The sequence below is a fragment of the Phodopus roborovskii genome, unplaced genomic scaffold, assembly GCF_943737965.1.
Source record: "Phodopus roborovskii unplaced genomic scaffold, PHOROB, whole genome shotgun sequence".
In the NCBI taxonomy this organism is placed as follows: Eukaryota; Metazoa; Chordata; class Mammalia; order Rodentia; family Cricetidae; genus Phodopus; species Phodopus roborovskii.
In genome coordinates, this window is record NW_026126459.1 from 28,061,851 (window position 1) to 28,081,827 (window position 19,977).

General features: G+C 36.8%; 1 protein-coding gene across 2 annotated transcripts in view; it reads left to right on the forward strand.

Annotated features, from left to right (window-relative positions):
- Positions 1-19,977, forward strand: part of Gulp1 (GULP PTB domain containing engulfment adaptor 1) — a 235,411-nt gene that overhangs the window by 205,352 nt on the left and 10,082 nt on the right. The window contains exons 7-10 of one of the 2 annotated variants that reach the window (XM_051190105.1): positions 7,913-8,029; positions 8,282-8,305; positions 8,704-8,796; positions 16,802-16,940. In XM_051190105.1, coding sequence (XP_051046062.1) covers positions 7,913-8,029; positions 8,282-8,305; positions 8,704-8,796; positions 16,802-16,940 — 373 coding nt within the window. The remainder of the gene's footprint in view (positions 1-7,912; positions 8,030-8,281; positions 8,306-8,703; positions 8,797-16,801; positions 16,941-19,977) is intronic. The other variant, XM_051190106.1, reaches the window with a different exon arrangement.

Sequence of the window (19,977 nt, forward strand, 5' to 3'; positions counted from 1 at the left end):
TTGTGGATACATCCTGGTTCCACTGCTAGAGGCTCCATAGACTGTCCAGGCCTCTCAGCTGACACATTCATGGATCCTGGTTCAGTCCTATGTTGTTTCTAGTTATTGACTAGTGTCTTCATGTTGCAAAGAGGAACAATGAGTTTTTCCTGGAATATGATGTATTTAGGGAAAGCAAATATTTTAAGCTGAGGAATACATGCTCTATAGCTCCTTAAAATGTTTCCAATTCTTTGAAAGTTGGGTTTTGATGTATATTATTCATAACACTTAACTTAAGTAGTGGTGTTGAGCCCCCTTCCCTCTCTCTCTCTCTCTTTCTCTCTCTCTCTCTCTCTCTCTCTGTGTGTGTGTGTGTGTGTGTGTGTGTGCGTGCGTGTGTGTGTGTACTATGAATGGTCTCTGAAGTTCTTAGCATGTAAGGATGTTTAGGAAATTCTGAGTCATGCAACAATCCTTAATCATCCAACATCTTAAGGAAAACCGTGTGTCTTGCTTACAAATGTAAGCTAATGTTCATAGCCAAGTCTGAGTTCTGTTATAAAACCTAAGATGTGATTTCTGAGCACATATTGTAGCCATTGATGGCGTCAATGGAAAACAATCCAACCTCAACACTGTTGGATTAAAATGGAAGTAGAACTAAACTCATTTAGATTCTATTTTTTCCTTGTTCTCAAAAATAGAAAATTACTAATATCATGATTAGGTGGTTTATTTCTCTGGGTTTTTTTCCATATGGATTTTCTGAGAATAAATTCCTAAATACCTATTTGAGAATTCATACCTATTTCTTACATCAAGTGGATAACAGATACCTAGTAAGTTTCTTTTTTTTCTTTCTTGCTGGAAAATACATTGTTGAAATTTACCCAAATTAGCTAAGTTATTTCCTACATCTTTTAAATTTTATAGCTCTTAAAAAGCAAGTTCATATGGTGGCTATATGGCACCATAAGATCTACTTGGAATTTTGTAAACATTATGGAACATCTCCTCTAAAAAATATGCTTATCATTGCAAGTCAACATTCAACAGACAAGAAGGAACTTTATATGGAACGCACATTATTTTTATCCCATTTCACAAATGTACCATAGTTGCATATTTCTATGCTTTCTCATGTTGTTTGCAGATGATTTTGTTTGTGTAATTGAGATTAAAGCTGTTATTCCTAAAATAATTTCTCTTTTAAGATATAATACTTTTTTTTTTTTTTGCACCAAAGCAATGAACTCAGTTTTCTTTCACCCATGCCATGAACATGTAAATGTACTTTCTTGGAATCCTCTGAATAGTTCATAATTCAAATTCATAATAAGTATCACCATTCTACTTTATAATCTTCCCTTGATACCCATCTAAAGCTATCACATCATAAAGCAAAAGTATGTTTCTTTAAAAAAAAAAAAAAAAGGATATACCTTCTTTTTTAAACTTAAGGACAATTTTATTTTAGTTTAATTGTTGAACTTATATGGAAGGCAAGTTATAAATCTCAACAGTTGTCTGGAGAAAGAGAATCAAAGATGAAGAGATAACCTCCCACCCCACCCCACCCCCATTTGAATTACTTGCCACATGGAGGAAGAGGATAGCAGAGAAAGAATAAGGGAACCCAACATATTGAAGAATGGTTGCTTTAAAAGATAAAAAGAAACTGGAAAATATTAATGCTTTGGGGGGGTAACTAAGAAAAGGAGCTGACTTACAAAGCTGCGTGTTGTGGTCCAGTAAGCTATCGCACAGGGGTCTAAAATTCTGGGAAAGGAAGATGTGGTATCTCAGTGAGCCCACCTTTCTAGGAGCAGGCCTGCTTTCCTGAGCTCACAGAGAAACTGTTTCCTCAGTTGCACTGTATTTTTTTACTACATGCTTAAGCATAACTCTAATGCTTACATGAACATGCATGTAAGCTTGACTTTATGTATTTGCACAAATTGTGATTTACCACCCTTTCGAATTAACAATAATTGATAATATTAATTATTGTAATTAATTAGTCATGGAATATTGAAATGGAAGAATGAATTTTACCCTTATTGATAGAACAAGTTCTCAAGAAAAAGAAAAAAGGAAGAAAGAAAAATCAAGACTGCAGGGATTGTTTCCCAGTGTGATATTTAGCAACACAGTGATGGAGAAATCTAAGTCTAGGAAGTAGCATCCTTGCTGAATTTTAAAATAGAGACTTAGAAAAACCAACCATCTCAAAATAAAAACCCAGAAAGTATGAACACAATTTTAATAATTCAATTTTTATTAAAGAATAAAAATAGCTAATCCAGCTGGGTGGTTAAGGCACACATCTGTAATCCCAGCACTCAGGATGCAGAGGCAGATGGATCTCTGAGTTTAAGGCCAGCCTGGTTTACACAATGAGCTCCAAAATAGCCAGGACTACACAGAAAAACCTTGCCAAAATAAGAAAGGAAGGAAGGAAGGAAGGAAAGAAAGAAAGAAAGAAAGAAAGAAAGAAGGAAGGTGGGCAGAGAGAAGAGAGAGGAAGAGAGAGAGTGAGTGAGAGAGGGAAGGAGGGAGGTAACCAATTCAAAAATATGGAATATAAAAGATTCAGACCTTGAAGTTTGACAAATGAAAGACACATAAAAAATTTACCATTGCTCCATTGCTTTTAAAAATGTATAAAATTAACTTTGTACAATATTTATAGGCTGGAAACTATAAATAATTTATGAAGGAAATGACAGACTGTATATTTAACTAGACAGGCACACCGTGTTCACAGATTAGAACGTTCGGTGCTCTGTGTTTGCATGTTTCTATGTAAAGTTTGTTATGGGTTTTATTGAATTCTTTGACTCACAGTAAGAGCTTTTGTAGCTATAGACAAAATTATTAGAAATTTTCATTAATGCAAAATAACTGGGATTGTTCAAACAATTGTGAAAAATAGCATAACAAGCAAGGCTTTAATCTACCTTATACAGAGGTTTCTTTACAGTTTTGTGAGAGACATCCAAGGCCATAGAGCAGAATATAGAACACAGAAAGAAAACACACAAATACATGCTTCCCTGATTTTTACTAATGGTTCAAAAGTACAATAATAAAGACACGTTTTGTTTATTTTTATTGCTAAGACAAGGTTTCACTCTTTGGCCGGTTAGCCTGGAACTCAGCAGTTATTCCAAGTTGGTCTTGAATGTATTCTTCCTGCCCCTGTCTGCAGTGTATTGCTCCTGCAAAATAACATTTTGACACAAACTGTGGGTCCATATGGTCAGCTCGTGCCAATAAAATGCACTTTGACCTAAACTTCAAACCTTATATACACATTTATTGAAAACCCACTATGAAATAAGTTATAAAATATACAACTGTAAAACATTTAGGGGAAAACAAAAGCAGGAAAGTCGAGTTATGTAAAGAGTTTTTTAGATTTTGCAATCAAATCATGATCTATAAATGGATGAAAAGAAAACTTGTATTTTATTAAAAGTATCCCCCTCCAAAAAAAACAAAAAAAAAAAAAAAACCTCTTTCTTTCAGGCTTGGAAATATTTAAAAGCAGTCAAACTAGAAGTCAACAAGAAAAGCAGTATTTGAAAGAAAGACAAGTTTTAGACATTGAAAAAACAATAGTTCATGGAAAAACTATGATTCTTTATGCAAGTAACAGAAACCTCACAATATTCAATGAAGTACTTTGAGAAATGCAAGGAGAAACAGGCAACTCCACAAGTGCAGAGAAAGCATTCTGACAGGTAAAAGTGCTGTCTTACTGGGCACTTCTTACATGAGTGCACTGGACCATGAGATTCTCAGGTATTCTCCACAGCAATCAAGAATGAGTAATAAATTTGATGGTCCATATACATTTACCATAATGTTTTTTACCTGGTAAGCAAAATAAACATTTTTAACTATCCATAGGACATTCATTAAGTATTTAGTATTAAACACCCACCCCAATACAAAGACAATAATGACAATAACAATAGTGATCACCACCACTGTTCCAGGAATGTAGCTGGTAAGTGCGGTTGATTAATGAATGCTATTGTGGATGTGGCCCATACAGATGATTTAGCAGCATGCACTGTTTACATCATTTGACATAGAAATTATCTTTCTGATAAAGTATCTTAAATGAATGCTATCAAATATAAGAGAAGAACCATAAGAAAATGCTAGAAATGTAAATGCTAAAAGGGCTGGCAATAGTAAAATATGCTAAAACCATTCAAGAGAATGTCACTCAATGACATTTGTGAAGTTTACAGAGCATGCTTCAAAGGTAAGAAAAGTGCAGCATTAAACTGGTACGTTGAATGATTATAAACTACCTTTTATGATTTAAAACAAAAGAAGGAAAGGGGAAAAAAGAAAGAAAACTTACACTTTCTACCTCCCAGTTTAGATAGGCTTTCGCTTTGCACCCATTTTGTAACATTCTATTCTATCATAAACTATCTGAGAATATATTTCTACTGAAGTCACATGATCTTTGTACAACATCAACCCAGACTTAAGTCTTGATATCATTTAAAGATAAAAACTAGACTAAGTCTTTCAGACCTCTTTTCAAAGACTATTTACATAAATGTTTCAATTTTAAGAATTTTAATGGTATTTCAATAGTTAATAAGGAATTATCTTCCCCATAAATATTGCTTAAATTTAGCTTTGTAAAATAACTTCCACAATTAAATAAGTAAATGTCAAATTCACATAGTTTTAAATTAAAACAATAGAAGTTACAAGTTCAGGTCTTCAGTTTGTTTGGAATTCGCTATAGTGTGCTCATCGCTCTGCCACTTCTTTGTGTTGCTGTAGAAAACAAATATGACTCCACCTTCAAAATCCCAAAGCCAAATGTTCTTGGATATTTAACTTGCTTAAATGAAGTCACACCATGTTGTGTAACTGCCAGATGCTTGGAAGAAAAAAAAGCCACCATAGCAATGAAGTGAGAGCAGCTGATGAGTCTAGGCCCATCCATTGTTTTCTGTTAGATAATGTGAAGGTTGCTATTGTGCTAAAGACTCTTATGGAGATGAGGAAGCAAACTAAGCCTGGAAACAGGTGTTCGAAAACCTCAGAGGAGACAGGACGAGTTTTAAGAACCTTAAGTGTTCTACAGTATAAAGTCAATCACGTTAGAGAATTTCATAGAAGAGGAGGATAATAGATGACAAATTTGCACAAGAATGACACTACATGGTAGTAGTTATTAGGAAAATTCAGCTTATAAATTAAACTGAGACATCACCCCCCACAGCTACCTAAAAGGTTACAACTAAACCTCCAAATGCTGATGAGAATGTGGGAACTGCATGACTCATGCATAGCTTCTGGGAACACTAAATGTTAAAGCCACTCAGGGTAAACAGTTTGTGAGTCTTTTAAGAAACTTAACATGCAACTCTTGTATGAACAATTTGGAAATTCACAACACAGGAATCAAAGCTTAAAATATTCACAGAAAAATAACCTGACAATATTTACAAATGTGCATACATATTTATTTGGATGAGTTTAGCTTATTGCTAATAGCCCCAATCTACAATCCTAAAAACCCTAAAAAAAAATAGGTGAATAAACACCCTTTCATACATTCCAACCCCAGAACACTACTTACCAAGGACTGAGCTGTCAATGCATACAGCAGTCCAATGGCTCTCCAGATAAGAGAAAAGACCAGTAGCAGGGCATGGTGTTCCACAATCTGTAGTAGTCCAAAACAGACAAAATCATAGAAACCTAACCAGGTGATGTTTGCAGATGGTGTGAGAAGGTGAGAATAGGTTGGAAAAGGAATACAACAAGGTGAAGGATTGTTGTCATGAAATTTTCTGTGCTTTGGCCGTATTATCCATATCCCAGCTGTGATTTGGTTTGTAGCTTTGAGACTTGGTACTATTGGAAAGAGCAGGAAACAATGTTAAGAAGACCTCTCTATGCAAATTCTTGCAACTGAAGGTAAATCTAAAACATGTAAGCAGTCTTTTGCTGTCCTGCCAACCAGCTCCCAAATAATAACAAGGAAACTTATTAATTTTGAAAGCTCAGCCTATGCTTAGGCTTGTCCCACTAGCTCTTATAACTTAAATTAATCTGCTTCTATTAATCTGCATTTTACCATGTGGCTTTTGACCTTTATTTCATCTGTATATGTAACTTTCTCCCTGTCTCCTTGGTGTCTCATTGGCATAATTCATTTAATATGCCTAGATTCCTCCTCCTCTTCCTCTCTCCCCTTGGAAAGCCACCTATCCTCCCTGCCTAGCTATTGGCGGTTCAGATTTTTATTATACCATTCACAGCAGTACATCTTCACAATGTACAAATATCCCACAACAAAAACAAACACAAAAAAAGTGAAGGCCTATTTGAAGCCAGACATTCCCCTTACTTTAAGTGAATACAAGCCTAGATATCTACTGATGGCAGCAGAGCTTCAAAGCAGGTACAGAATGTATACAGTTGTGCATACCTTTAGTTCCAGCACGTAGGAGGAAGAAGCAGGCAGATCTCTGTGAGTTCAAGTCCAGCCTTGTCCACAGGGTGAATTACAGGCCAGCCAGGGCTATACAATGTGACTCTGCTTCAAATAACCACACATTTTCTGTTTGTTTCTAATTTAGATGAAGACCCCTTGTGCTGTACAATGGACTGCAGGTCCCTTTCCTGGTCTAAGTGATCCATGTTACTAAAATTTAACATTAATACAACTTCCACTAATTCTCTGTAGTAAATTGGGTTATTGTCAAGACACACTTGCATCAATAATATAGAAGGAATCCAGTGCACCTAATATGTAGAAACATTTATAAGTTCTTATAGTCATATGTCATACTTTAATATTTGAAACAGCCTACATTTTATTCTTATTTTGTATAGCAAAGCCCTCCTTTAATGAAATGACAGTGTCAATTAAATATCTAAGTTTTAAGAAAAATGTTTTGTCTTAGGTAGTTCATAATACTTAAAATCTATTACAAATTCAGTTTGTTAAAGTGGGATTTTTTCAATATTTAATTTTACCACTATTTTCCTATCACTAAAAATAGGAATTCCTCTTATTATGACCATTTGCCTGTGCACTTAATCAATTAATGCCTTATTAAGACTCTTCGGGTTAATTAAGTGAATGCATATTCATGAATGCTTTATGCAAATGAACTTGTGGAGGTTCAGATGAAGAAGGAACAGGGGCAGTGGACTTGGGGGTCTATAGTTGCTTCTTCTTGGTGGAATGTATGCTGAGTTCAATTTAGATGACAGTTACACTTTGTTCAATTATCATCATCTTACAAAAGTGGGAACTGTTCACACCACTGAAAATTAGAAGTCCTCATGTAGCATTTCATATTTGTTCTCTAATCTCCTATATTTAAGATGTGACGCTGTTTGAAACTACTTAGTTCTGTGAGAAACAATGAACCACCTGGACCTAGCTGTACTGTCTAGAGAGGTCTTCCCTGGAATTTTCCGTGGACCCTCCACCACCCCACCCCCACCCCCATGTGCCTTTATTCAAGTTACCCGCCCAGAGTTTAAAACCCCTTCTCCTTAGGAAAGAAACAGTAACAAAACAGCAGGAGAAACCACTCAATTCGATGATTGCATTTAATTGGTACTAAGTATTTAAGAAAGGGCCCCAAACAGCTCTGCATAAAGCTCTTCAATTAAACAGAATCCAGGCTGTCAGGAGCCTACATCACTCTCTAACTTGAAGAGCTGCTCACTGGTGGCCTTCTTTTCTACACTTGACTTTACTCTGGAGGCTGAGGGGACATCAGGTACTTATGCCAGTGCAGAGCATTTCCTAGTAATGTTTCCAAAGACTTCTGGGTTGTTTGTTTTTTTGGGGGGTGGTGGGGGTAAAAACAGATTGATATATTGTTACTAATATGCAGATCTTCATTGTATGATTTTTATAAAGGCTGAAGAAATAACATTAACAATTGGCCAAGCATTTGACCTGGCATACAGGAAATTTCTAGAATCTGGAGGTAAAGATGTGGAAACAAGAAAACAGATTGCCGGAATGCAGAAAAGAGTGAGTAACCTAAGCATCTGACCTCACATTTGTCTGATATGCATACAGGGAAGTTCACCTATGGTCGAGCAAACTGAGAAGGCCTGCCATTAATTGTCCCTCACACAGCGGGTGCTGCTATCACCATATTCCTATAATTCTTCATCCTGGGGCCTCTGCATGGTCTTTAACTGTTTTATATTGAATTCCCACAAGAACTTAGTGTTCTCATGTGACTTTGCTTCACTTCCTGATGCTTCTCATGGGGATCAGAGCAGCAGAGGCAGCAGATGCTGGGTAAGTGGATTCCCATGCAGATCAGATTGCTTTGTAATTCAATTACGCCCCTTCTCCACCCTACAGTCTTCACAAGCCGTGGTTTTGATTTGTGGTTATAACTCCAAGATCATGGGTATAAATTGTACAGCTCAACAAGAAAACCAAGAAATGAGCACTAGGAACGTAACATTTATAACACACATTATATGTTTTAAAATTTAATGTCTTTCCAGTGGCCTATGACATTCTGATATTTCCCTAGCTTTGTCAACTAATTTTCTTTGTATACAAGAGAACTTTTGAATTTTAATAGAGTAAAATGTTATTTGCTAAATGTAGCTGAGATAAGAGCCAATATTTTCCAAGAAAAAAAAATCCTGAAAATTTTTCAATAATCTTTTGATTTTTTTTTTTAGATCCAAGATTTAGAAACAGAAAATATGGAACTTAAAAATAAGGTACAAGATTTAGAAAACCGGTTGAGAATAACTCAAGTGTCATCCTCTCCAGTAAGTACATTAAGTAGTGGGTGAGTCTATAATGTCAAACACCTCCTTAGCACGAATCCCACACCAATTCAAATCATATTTTGTGTTTCAATACCCAAACTACGTCTGGATAGAGATGAAGACTGCTCAGCAGAGTGCTTTTTCATGTTTAAATTCTGTAGGTAGCTCAGAGCATGATGCTTTTTCTGGTTACTTTTTTTTGTTCCACCCATGTTTTCTAAAATACTTTAAACCTGTCTTTGATCTTAAGGTTTAATATACTTTCTCCCTTTGTGGCAAATCCTGCCCTTCTTTCCTGTTGGTTATTGTTGACTAGGGTTAGACACAATGGCCATGCAGTCTAGCCCTGCAGGAATGACCTTCACTTTAGGAAACAGACTGAGAACAAGACCATGTACTGGATGCCGTTGCTTCAGACACATGGGCTGATTCTGTTCAGACATCGTGCAAACATTTGTCATGAAATTATTTGTGTCTGACCTGATCTGTTTTGAAATCCTTTCCTTGATATCAAGGGTGATGCCATTATTAAGTGAGTCTAGCAAAGGGGATTATTTTTGAGAGAGGTGTAATTTAAAGCTATATTTTCTTCTAGCAAAGATGTATTTAATACTGAACACTGTCCCTGTTTAATACTCTGTGCCACTAATAATCTTCATAATACATTTTATTTTCACTATTTAACTTACAGCATGATTGTGTGGCCCCGAACACAATTGTGAGACAACTAAACTGTTGGAAGAATTTTGACAATTTTCATATATAGTATTTACATATAATTAGAAACATTTAATTTTATAGACTTAATATCATAAAGGATCACCAGTCGTCATCATGATGAAGGGTGCTTCTATGAGAACTGGGCTTAGGGCTTCAAACTAGCATGACCTGGGATTTGACCTTTTTTTTTTTCTTTTTACTTTAAACTCATGTTTGTTCATCCTCTGTACTGGAAGAGTTGGTATGTCCATTGCTGATAGCACTAGGACAGTCAGCTGCTATAACTGAGCAGAAACAGGGTGGCAGTCTCCTGAGTGCAGACAATATGCTTCGTGGACTTTTGATCCTAGCATTCTTATAATAATCCTTCTTACTTTTTCCCTTCGTTTTATGCTCCATTCAAGGGCTTTGGGTTGTTTTGCGTTGGCTTGTTTCCCTTTTCGCAAGATACAGGACAACAGCTCTGTCTTCTGCTTTGGATCCAAAAATGCAAAATGCAACACACACCCTTTTGAGCCATGTTAAAATGCTTGTTGTAAGTCTTGCTGTGAAACACAGGGAGGCTGCTTTTCCAGTAAGTCTTAAGTAGTTGTTTCTAGATTTCATCACGTGTGCTTTGGTTTAGTCTTTGGGTGGTCAAAAAATAAAATAGTGTGTCATAACTTTGGGTGCATACCCAAAGAATATTTGCATATGTCCTTTCTTTGAGGACAGAAATCTGAGGCCTTTTCATTGAAGGTGAAGGTTTGGGAGGATCAAATGGATTTGGGACACATTCACAAACAGTTCCCACCCAGCAGATCTTGTAAACCTGTCTCAAGGCAGACACTGCCATACACTAACACTGGGTACCTGTGAAAAGGTGGCGTCAGTGCAGCTGACCTGAAGCAGGAGGAGCTAATGTCTCCCCAGACTGATAGCTGGGAATCCAGCATGGGACAGACTCAGACCCCTAGTCTCAGTTAGAAAGCCTGAGCAGTCCCAGGGAACTCTGACAGTAGAGCCAGGATGTTTCCTGGTGCAGAAAAGGACTTTGGCAGCACATTCTCCATGGAGGGATACTTCCTTAACCTAGAGGCAGGAGGGAGGACCTAGTCCCTACTCTGAATGACTTGACAGATTTAGATGACCCCTCAAGAAAAGCATCATCCTACATGTGGAGGGGGTGGGTGGGATGGGAGGGTGGTTGGGGGAACTGGGAGGGTAGAAGAGAGGGAGGGAGGGACAGAGAAGGAACTGGGATTGATATGTAAAATAAGAAAAATAATAAATTTTTTAAAAAAAGATGGAGTCACCGGTGAGGCTATAGATGAGCTTTGGAGCTTTGAATACAGTAAGATTTTGGTTAAAGAATGCAAAGTTTCATTTAGGCAGGAGGAATAGACTTAAGGATTTTACTGCAGTTCTGACACCTCCTAGAACAGTGGTTCTCAACCTTTCTCACGCTGCGACCCTTTAATACAGTTCCTCATGTTGTGGTGACCCCAAACCATAATATTATTTTTGTTCCTACTTCATAACTGTGATTTTGCTACTGTCACGAATTGTAATATAAATATATGATATGTGATATACCTGATATGTGACACCTGTTAAAGGGTCATTCAACTACCAAAAAGGTCATGGCTTTTTGGTAGTTGAATGTGAGAACCACTTTTCCCGAGTGTGTAATGGTTATTCTCACAATAAGCAAATGATGGGTGTACAAAAAAGAACATAGAAGCCTTTTGGTTATTAAATGAGTGTCAATTTAAAAGTATTCCAGACTTCTAAAGTTTAGATAAAGTTAAGTAATACTACTAAAATTATGAATTAGGACACATCTGAGCCAATAGTTTTGAAAATGTTGTTAATAGGTTTTTGTTGACCTACTTTTATTTTTTATTTTTCAATATATTTTTATTTTGAATAGAATGGCATCAATTTCCCCCTTGTCTTACCTCCCTCCAGCCCCTGTCAGGTACCCTTATTCCAATTATTCCATGGATATCTCATCCCCCTACTCCCAAATTGATAGCCTCTTTTTCTTTTATTATTATTGTTACATACATATATATTTATGCATATATTTTCACAAATATGTAAGTACAAGCTACTGAGTCTGTTTTATTGTTTGTCTGTACATGGTTTCAGGGCTTTTTTGATGAGATTATTAACAAATGTTTTTGCTTTTCTTCTATTTTCTTTACACAGCAGTGAAATAAGCTGGCATAGTACTAAGTACAGCTATATTTACTTTATCACTGTAAAAATAATTTCCCACCTTCCTTATAGTAAAATTTTAAAAATGAATCTGTTACCCTCAACTACTTAATATGAAGTAGTCATGCTTATGGATATCCATTTTTAACAATTTGGAATGGGTTAAACTATTAAGCATCCCTTAATGGTTTTCCATGTGATTTCAGGTTAACACATTTCTGTCATGTTAGAGATAACTTACATCTGTTCTTGTGAAACTTCATTGTTACCTTCAAGTTCATGCTAAGAACGAACATTCCACAGAATTCCCACAGCCTACTCTGGAACTGAGATTCTGTACATGCAGTACATTTTACCTTTTTGTGTTGAGTTCAGGAATAAAAATATAAGCTGCTTACAAAATGATCAAACTTGCTAGCAGTTTGGTTAAAGAAGTAGAGTCAGTGGTCTAGATAGTAGTTGAAGAAATACTGAAATTGATTAATGATCCCACATATAATAATATGTGTGAGTTTTATGCACAAATTAAATTATCATCATATGCTTAATGAATTTTCAGTGTTTGTGCTGAGCGGAGCACCCCTCAAACAGATGGCCTCTTTACTGAACATCCCATCACAGGATTTTCCCAGTCCTAAATTCCACTCAGATGCCTAAGTCATGGGTTGCTTTTCTGACAAAAGAAATTGGTCTTGATATTACGCATAATAGGTATCTCCTTATGTTGAGATTGTGAAAATCTTTTTGTTGGCTTTAAAAAGTGGTGCTCATTTAGATATACTGAGAAATTTCTGCTCCTTGACTCCACACTTTGCTTTGTTCTGTGTTCTCGTGGTTTGGCAATAGATGAGAGGCTGGTTTTCTGCCATTTGGGACTAATCGTCTAGGAGCAAGCTGATTTCCATTCATTATGTTCACATGGCAGTGTCACTTATATTTATATTTGAAAAGAGCATTTATTCTGCCCTCTTGGCCTCATGAACACCTTCAAAAGATTGTTCCTTTATAAAATGTGGGCACACCAAGTTACATCAAATTTTTCCTCATGATTCTTATGTCTGAGGGCTTACTTTATTTTACTAGGTCCAGAAATCAAGATATTCCCCCAAAATTAAATAAATAAAATTACAGTTGCAATGAATACTGGACTGTCTATTGCTGGGTAAAACAAGTGTCTGCCTTTCAATCAACCAGTGTTGTATAAAATTCTCATTTTGTATAATTTACTGTGCAATCACTGATTAGCCTCGATAAGACAATTACAACCTAAAATGTGTACCTCTTTGTGGGTAAACAAACCTAGTACTTTCTCAACTACTAGAATTCAAGCTAGACAAGAACACATTATGAAAATTCTCAATTACACAACAAGCCAAATGTGAGTCTCTAAACAAAGGCACAAAGTTTAAACATGAACATCAGTAAAGAACATTTGGTACCCACAGAAAATGATTACTAGCTCCCAGCTTCAGAATTGTTGGCTGTACACAGATGATCCTGAGACAAAGCCTATGGAATGGGAAGCAGTTCCACCACACAGTGCCTTCTCACAATACTGAGCCTTGTTTCAGGTTTCTTTTCGGGATGTGTAGCTAAACTAGTCACAGTCATTTAACTTACATGATTTTGAAATGAAATAAAAGATAATAGGCCTCATAATTAAGAAATTATAAACCCACTTTAGATCTGAAAGTACTTCCTGGTAATATAAGTTTCAAATTACAGGATTCTTTAGTTTTAAGGGTTATTTTTTTTTTAACATGATGTTAAAAAGGGGCCATAGGCAATTAACAACTCTGAGAGAGGAATAATTAGTTTTCCCCATGCATGAGCCCCCAATGAGCTATCTAGTACTTGGCCCTGAGATCATATATGAACAAGTAACTCCAAATGGGCTCTGTAGGATGTACCTATATATTAATGCATTTATGTACACATACAGCAATAGTAATTAAAGAGAAAAAGGCCAGGGGTTCGAGTGGGAATGAGGAAATTACATGGAATGGATATGGGAGGGATTGGAGGGAGGAAGGGAAATGGGTAAATGATATAACTATGTTTTAATTTTTAAAAAAGCAAATTGAGAAGTACCATAAAATTAAATTTTAGAAGTATGAATCAACATCTGGAAACTAGTGAGAACAGGGCTGCCTATCTTACCCTACCACACAGCTGCATACCTGTGGCAGTTTTGAGTTGAGTCAGGCTCTCAGCTTCCCATCTGGCCACATGCTCATGAATCTGTGCATTTCAAGCCTTGATGCACTCTTGGTTAAGACCTCTCTTTAATGTTGCTGTTAGCTTTGTTTATACTGGGGGTCTTTGCAACACTCTCTGATTCGGTATCCAGCATTTCTCCCTCTCTTACAAAACCAAAAGATAAGGAAAACCTAAGCTTTTATCTTGAGGAATCTTTTTGTTGTTGTTCATGCTCTCTCAGCAATGAAATAGTGCCTCATTCCATACCTCCATCCTTCCAGGGCCTCTGATGAGGGAAAATCCATTGGATGTAGTAGGCTGCCTCTTTCCTGCTTCTTGCATATAGTGTCATAGTAAATGAATAAAGGCTCAATTGTGGAGCCTTTATTGTTGCAATAATTAGAAACTACAGAATCTGACACCTGGAGGGTACTCAGCTCTTGGCAGGAAGTGTCTGTGATAGAATAATGACTCCCCATTCTTAATACTCAGACCCTGTTTACTATGCTACTTGCTGGCTACGTATGACCTCCAATTTCTATGATGTCTTTGTTAACTTCCTTTTCCCGGGGTGTCTACCATGGGGAACACCTTTCTTTCAGGATGGACAGGGGAGCTGAGTCACAGTTTTTAGATTTTGGCTTTGCTTCTGAGCTTACAGAGTTGTATATCCTACAAACACATGGACTTTACTTGTGAAAAATGTAAATATTGCTGCAGTTATACTTCCAAAGACTGGAAGATTACTAAAATGCATATTAACATTAGAAAATTCTGCAATCACTAAGGATTCACCAGAAGTTCTCCCATGTTAATGTCTGCTCATCCTACTGTACATCCAATCACTGAGAGCTTAGAGTATACATCACAGGCTTTCTCAGTTTTTTTCTCTACTGTCTTCCTCTGAAGTCCTGGTGATCCTAATATTCTGTTAAAACTATGGAAATATGACAATATTTCAATTAAAAGTAATCAGTGAAATCTTGTATGGATATTCACCTTCAGCTGTGTTTTGATTTAGTGAACTTTCTCCTGAAATTTTCACCACTCTCTTCCAAACAATCTTCGTTCCTGCTCTTCATTTTCTCCAAGCTTTCTTTCTCCGCCTTAGCATGTTTTTCCTTCTGGTTCCCTTTACACTGCCACAGAGAGTGTGTGATCATGTGCTACGTGCATTTCTGAGATGCCCATCCTCTTTCTGGAGCAATAGTTATGACCCATCTTCTTGTCTAACCATGTCTTCCATTTCCGTCTCTCCTGTCACTCACTTGGTTTCATTCAGACTATTAGTGCGACTACATTCTAAATGTGTCCTGCTGAAGCCAGCCAGTGAGTGCAGAAATCCAAGGCCTAATGTAACTTACTGAGCAAAAAAACTCTACTATCCATTCACCGCTTTCAAAAGATTCTTGTAGAATGTGACTTTCATGTAGAGCAAAACAAAGCGAATCAAAAACAAAAAGTGTAGCTTGAATTATTGTGATGGGACCTGGGGCTTTTATGGGATATTTTTATTTTCTTAAATTCCTGCTTAATAGAGAATCCTGGAAGTTTAGAAACACTGAAAATATGTTGTGGGATCAGTACAGAAGCAAGGAGAGAAAAAGCAATACAGCTGGTTTCTAGTAAGATTTAATAATTTTATGTCCTAAGGAGAGATATAGAAGTGAGGGAAGACAGAAGATTAGGAGAACAACATTCCCAAATATAGAAGGGTGAGGAGCATAATGTAAGGTGTTGAAGGGGGAAATGATGAAAACTATTATGCAGAAAAATCCACTAACAATTTAGCTGAACAACTAATCCACCTCTCTCTATATATAACCAGCCCCCTGTTCTTTTTGTTCTGAGAACTCTACTTTCACAATGAGCCACTCTGAGCAATCTACGCATAGTCTAATAAGGAAGTCAAAAGTTCTTCATATTCTTTCTAAAGAATTCATCCTCTAATCAGCTATGACAGTTTCCATTGAAGACCATACCTATATTTGACCTTGCTTGACAAATTGTTAATTCTCCCATATTGCACTATCTTTGTCTGCATTTTCAGAGAATATTGATATTTCTATATATCTTTGCAGTCCTGACCTGCATAGTATAATTTAATATTTTGGATATTCATTTGTTGATTATTAATTTATTTTACAAGGTTGATGTTTATTATGAAAACATGAAATTATTCAGGAAAAATTGCTGCCATGAATATCAACTAATTGTTCTTGTACTTATAAATACAAATTAATATGCTTTACCTCTAAAAATACAAAAATGGTATTGGTGGCAGACACCTTTAAACCCAGCACTTGGGAGTGCAGAGGTAGGTCGGTCTCTGTGAGTTCAAGGCCAGCCTCATCTACAAAAGTTAGTTCCAGGACAAACTCCAAAGCTATACAGTGAAACTCTGTCTCATAAAACCAATAAAAAAAATACAAAAATGTATTTTAATTAAATTTGAATATTTATAATTAAGGAAATAGTTTCTTCCATTTGATTGTTTCTTTTAAAAGCCTCATGCAAAGTCAATTTTAAATCTTTCAGTTTCATTCAAATAGTTTCTAGGTATTTGGTATTTTTTGACAGGGTTGACAAATGTTTGTAAATATAAAAAAAGCCCAACATACCTTCCTATCCATCTTCAACAGTGTCCACACTATTGTTGCTGTCTGCTTTGAGGATAAATTTTTGTTGTTTTAAGTGAGCATTTGCTGTATTAGTTTAAACCACAAGAAACTATGATTAACCACTTTTCACTTACAGAATGGCAAGTTATCTGACTCACTTCAGGGCTGTGTTTGTGTGTTTGTGTGTTTTACATGTATATGACATTCTCAGGATAGTATTATGCCTGCATGGGACATTGCACTGATTCCTGTTTTCATTACAGGCCAGCAATATGACAGTGAAGTCTCCTTCCACTGACATCTTTGATATGGTACCATTTTCCCCAATATCACAGCAGTCTCCAACCCCTGCTCGCAATGGCACACAGCTCCCACCAGTACCCAGCAGATCTACTGAGATCAGTAAGCACTCTAAATATATTAGTATTCTTGCTATATTTGGGTGTATTTCAGTCTTTTACATTTTGTGAAAATAATGTAACAAACCTGTTACAAGAATTTTCCCACCATCCTGTCCCACAGCTGCGTCAGCCCCAAATAACTACTGAGCTACTGAGCCACTTAGAGACTATGATAGAGGATGAGTAACATAAATCTTTCTTATATGGTACTGAATTTAGAAATATAAGGTTCCGAGAAGTGTAGGAATATAAATGTGTAAATGCATACTCCTTGTATAATTTTTATTTAATTTACTGTTGTATTTAATTTATTCTGAAGAAGTACATTTCTTAATTTTTATCAATCACCAACATTATTTTAACTTTGCTACTTTTATTATTTTGAGATTCTAATTTAATTGCAACATTTTCCCATCTCTTTTCCTTCTCCAAACCTTTCCATGTATTCCTCCTCATTCTCCTTCAATTTCATGACCTCTTTCCACTAATTGTCATTGTATGCATATATGTATATTATGTGCATTAAAATTCCTAAATATAACCTTTTGTGTCCTAAAATGATATTTGAATCATGTTTACAGGGCAGACTGTTTGGAACTGAGCAACCAGTTGGTGTGCTCTTCTATGGGGAATATCAGTTCTTCTGCTTCCCCTTTACTAGCTTTACTAGGTTACCTATAGTATTTGTTTTTTGGGGTTTTGTTTGGTTTTGTGTGTGTGTGTGTGTGTGTGTGTGTGTGTGTGTGTGTGTGTGTGTGTGTAGGGTTGAGGCCTGTGGACTCTTCTTCATCCAGTTTCTCATGTTCATAGATGTCATTCTTTTTCAGCTCACTTTTGGGAAGTCATGTTTGGTGAGAATTTATAGGTGTAGCTTCTGCCATTACAAGGAGTAAAATCCTGTATGCTCTTACAATGTATCTGCCCCCTCTTCTACAGTGTCCCCTGAGCCTTGGTTGTGAATGTTTTACAGATGCATTCACTGACACTGGGCTCCATAACTCAGCATTTTGACTGGTTGTAGTTTTCTGAAGTGGTCTCTGTCTGTTGCAAAGAGAAGTTTTGAAACTTAGCAAACTACTCAGCTGGTGATGTCATGGTTGTTGGAGGAGAATCTACAACTATTAATTTACCAAATTAGCAACATAAGTCCTAACAAAAATCTTTAAACATTTGTCCTTATACCCACAGATAATTGTAGCCTTACCCCTCTTCAAGGGAACATGGATACTTCTCTGACAAAATGAATGCATACTTTCAAGTGTTTGTGAGGTACATGAAGGCAACTGTTTAAAGTATCTATAGAGGCTGAGTGATTTTTTTTAATTTTAATAATTTTTATATTACAGTATAATTACACAAGTTTCCCCATTCCTTTCCTTCCCCCCTAAGCCCTCTATGTAAACCCCCTTGCTCTCTTTCAAATTTTTGTCATATTTAATTATATTACATGTGTATGTTCATACATGCACACACATACATATGGTCCTATATATAAATACAACCTCCCCATCTGTATTACATATATGTTTTCAGGACTAATCATTTGGTACAGGATAAGCAATTGGTTTGCTAATCCCTCAGGAAGACTACTTCTCCCACTCTTAGTCTTACTTAGTTGCCTGTTGTTCTTTCTCCAGTTTTGGGGTGTTCATTTGGTTTTGCTTTTGTTTGTTTGCTTCTTGGTTTCTGTTATGTGTACGCTCCTTCTTTTACTTACAGGGCATGTTGACCTGATATGGCCTTGAGGAATGAAATCAAGTCAGGTTGGAGGGGACACAACAGAGGTTGTGACAATTTTATTGAGAGAAATCAGACTTTTTATACCTTTATCTGAACAGGATATAATGGCAATAACCATGATCAATACAGTTGTCCTGCCATACAGTTTGCAAGCCATACAGGGCACACAAGATTAATGTCTAAGACCAATTGTCCTGTCGAGCTTCCATGCTTCTGTGACTACTAAGGAAACATACAGATAAACACAAAGCAGCTCAAATGCTTCACTGCTTGATGGAGTACACTGGTCACTAAAGAACTGGAAGGTGCATTGTGTCCCAGGATCCATGGACTCTAACCCGATAAACCTATGATGCATACCTCTCTAGGCAGTTAAGCTCAGCCAACTCCATGGTCCTCTGTAGTTTTGTTCTGTTTTTCCAGGACAGCATCTCACTGTGTAGCTTTGTCTGTCCTATAACTCGCTATCCAGACCAGGTTTGCCTCAACCTCACAGCTACAAACTTGACTGTTTCTGCTTCCCAAGTGCTAGGGTTAAAGATGTGAACCACTATGTCTAGCTGTTTTTTCTATATTTACTTTTTTGAGAATTTCATACATGAGTTCAGTACTTACATCAGTTTTTCTTTTTATGCTTAAATTAAAAACAATCTTATTTTACATACCAATCTCGGTTCCCTCTCCCTTCTGTCCTCCCATTCCCCCAACTAACCCCTCATCCCTTCCCCACCCCATCCACTCCTGAGGAAGGGTGAGGCCTCCCATGGGGGAATCATCAAAGTCTATCTAATCATTTGGGGCAGTTCCTACACCCTTCCCAGTGTATCTAGGCTGAGAGAGTATACCCCCATAGGGAATGGGCTCCCAGGGTAACACTGCCAAGGCCCCATAGAATGCCCTGGCCTCTCAACTGATACCCACATTTAGGGGGCCTGGCTCGGTCCTATGCTGGTTCCCAAGCCGCCAGACTGGGGTCTGTGTCTTCCCCTCACTCTTAATGCCTAACTTGTAAGGTGAGATTTTTCTGGCCTAGCAAGCCCTACTTCCTCTTCAGCCCCAAATGAACATGAAGGGGCTATATTAATTATGAAACTGTTGACCAGTGACTAGCATTTCTTATTGACTAGCTCTGCCTTAAATACTAATTCATTTTTATCAATCTAAGTATTTCCACATGGTCTTGGCTTACCAGGAATGTCAGACCTGCAACTCCATTGCCTGCTATATTTCCACAGAGAAGACAGCAATTTCCTATTTGTCCTAGCTTATATTCTGATTCTTCCTAGTTACATCACTTC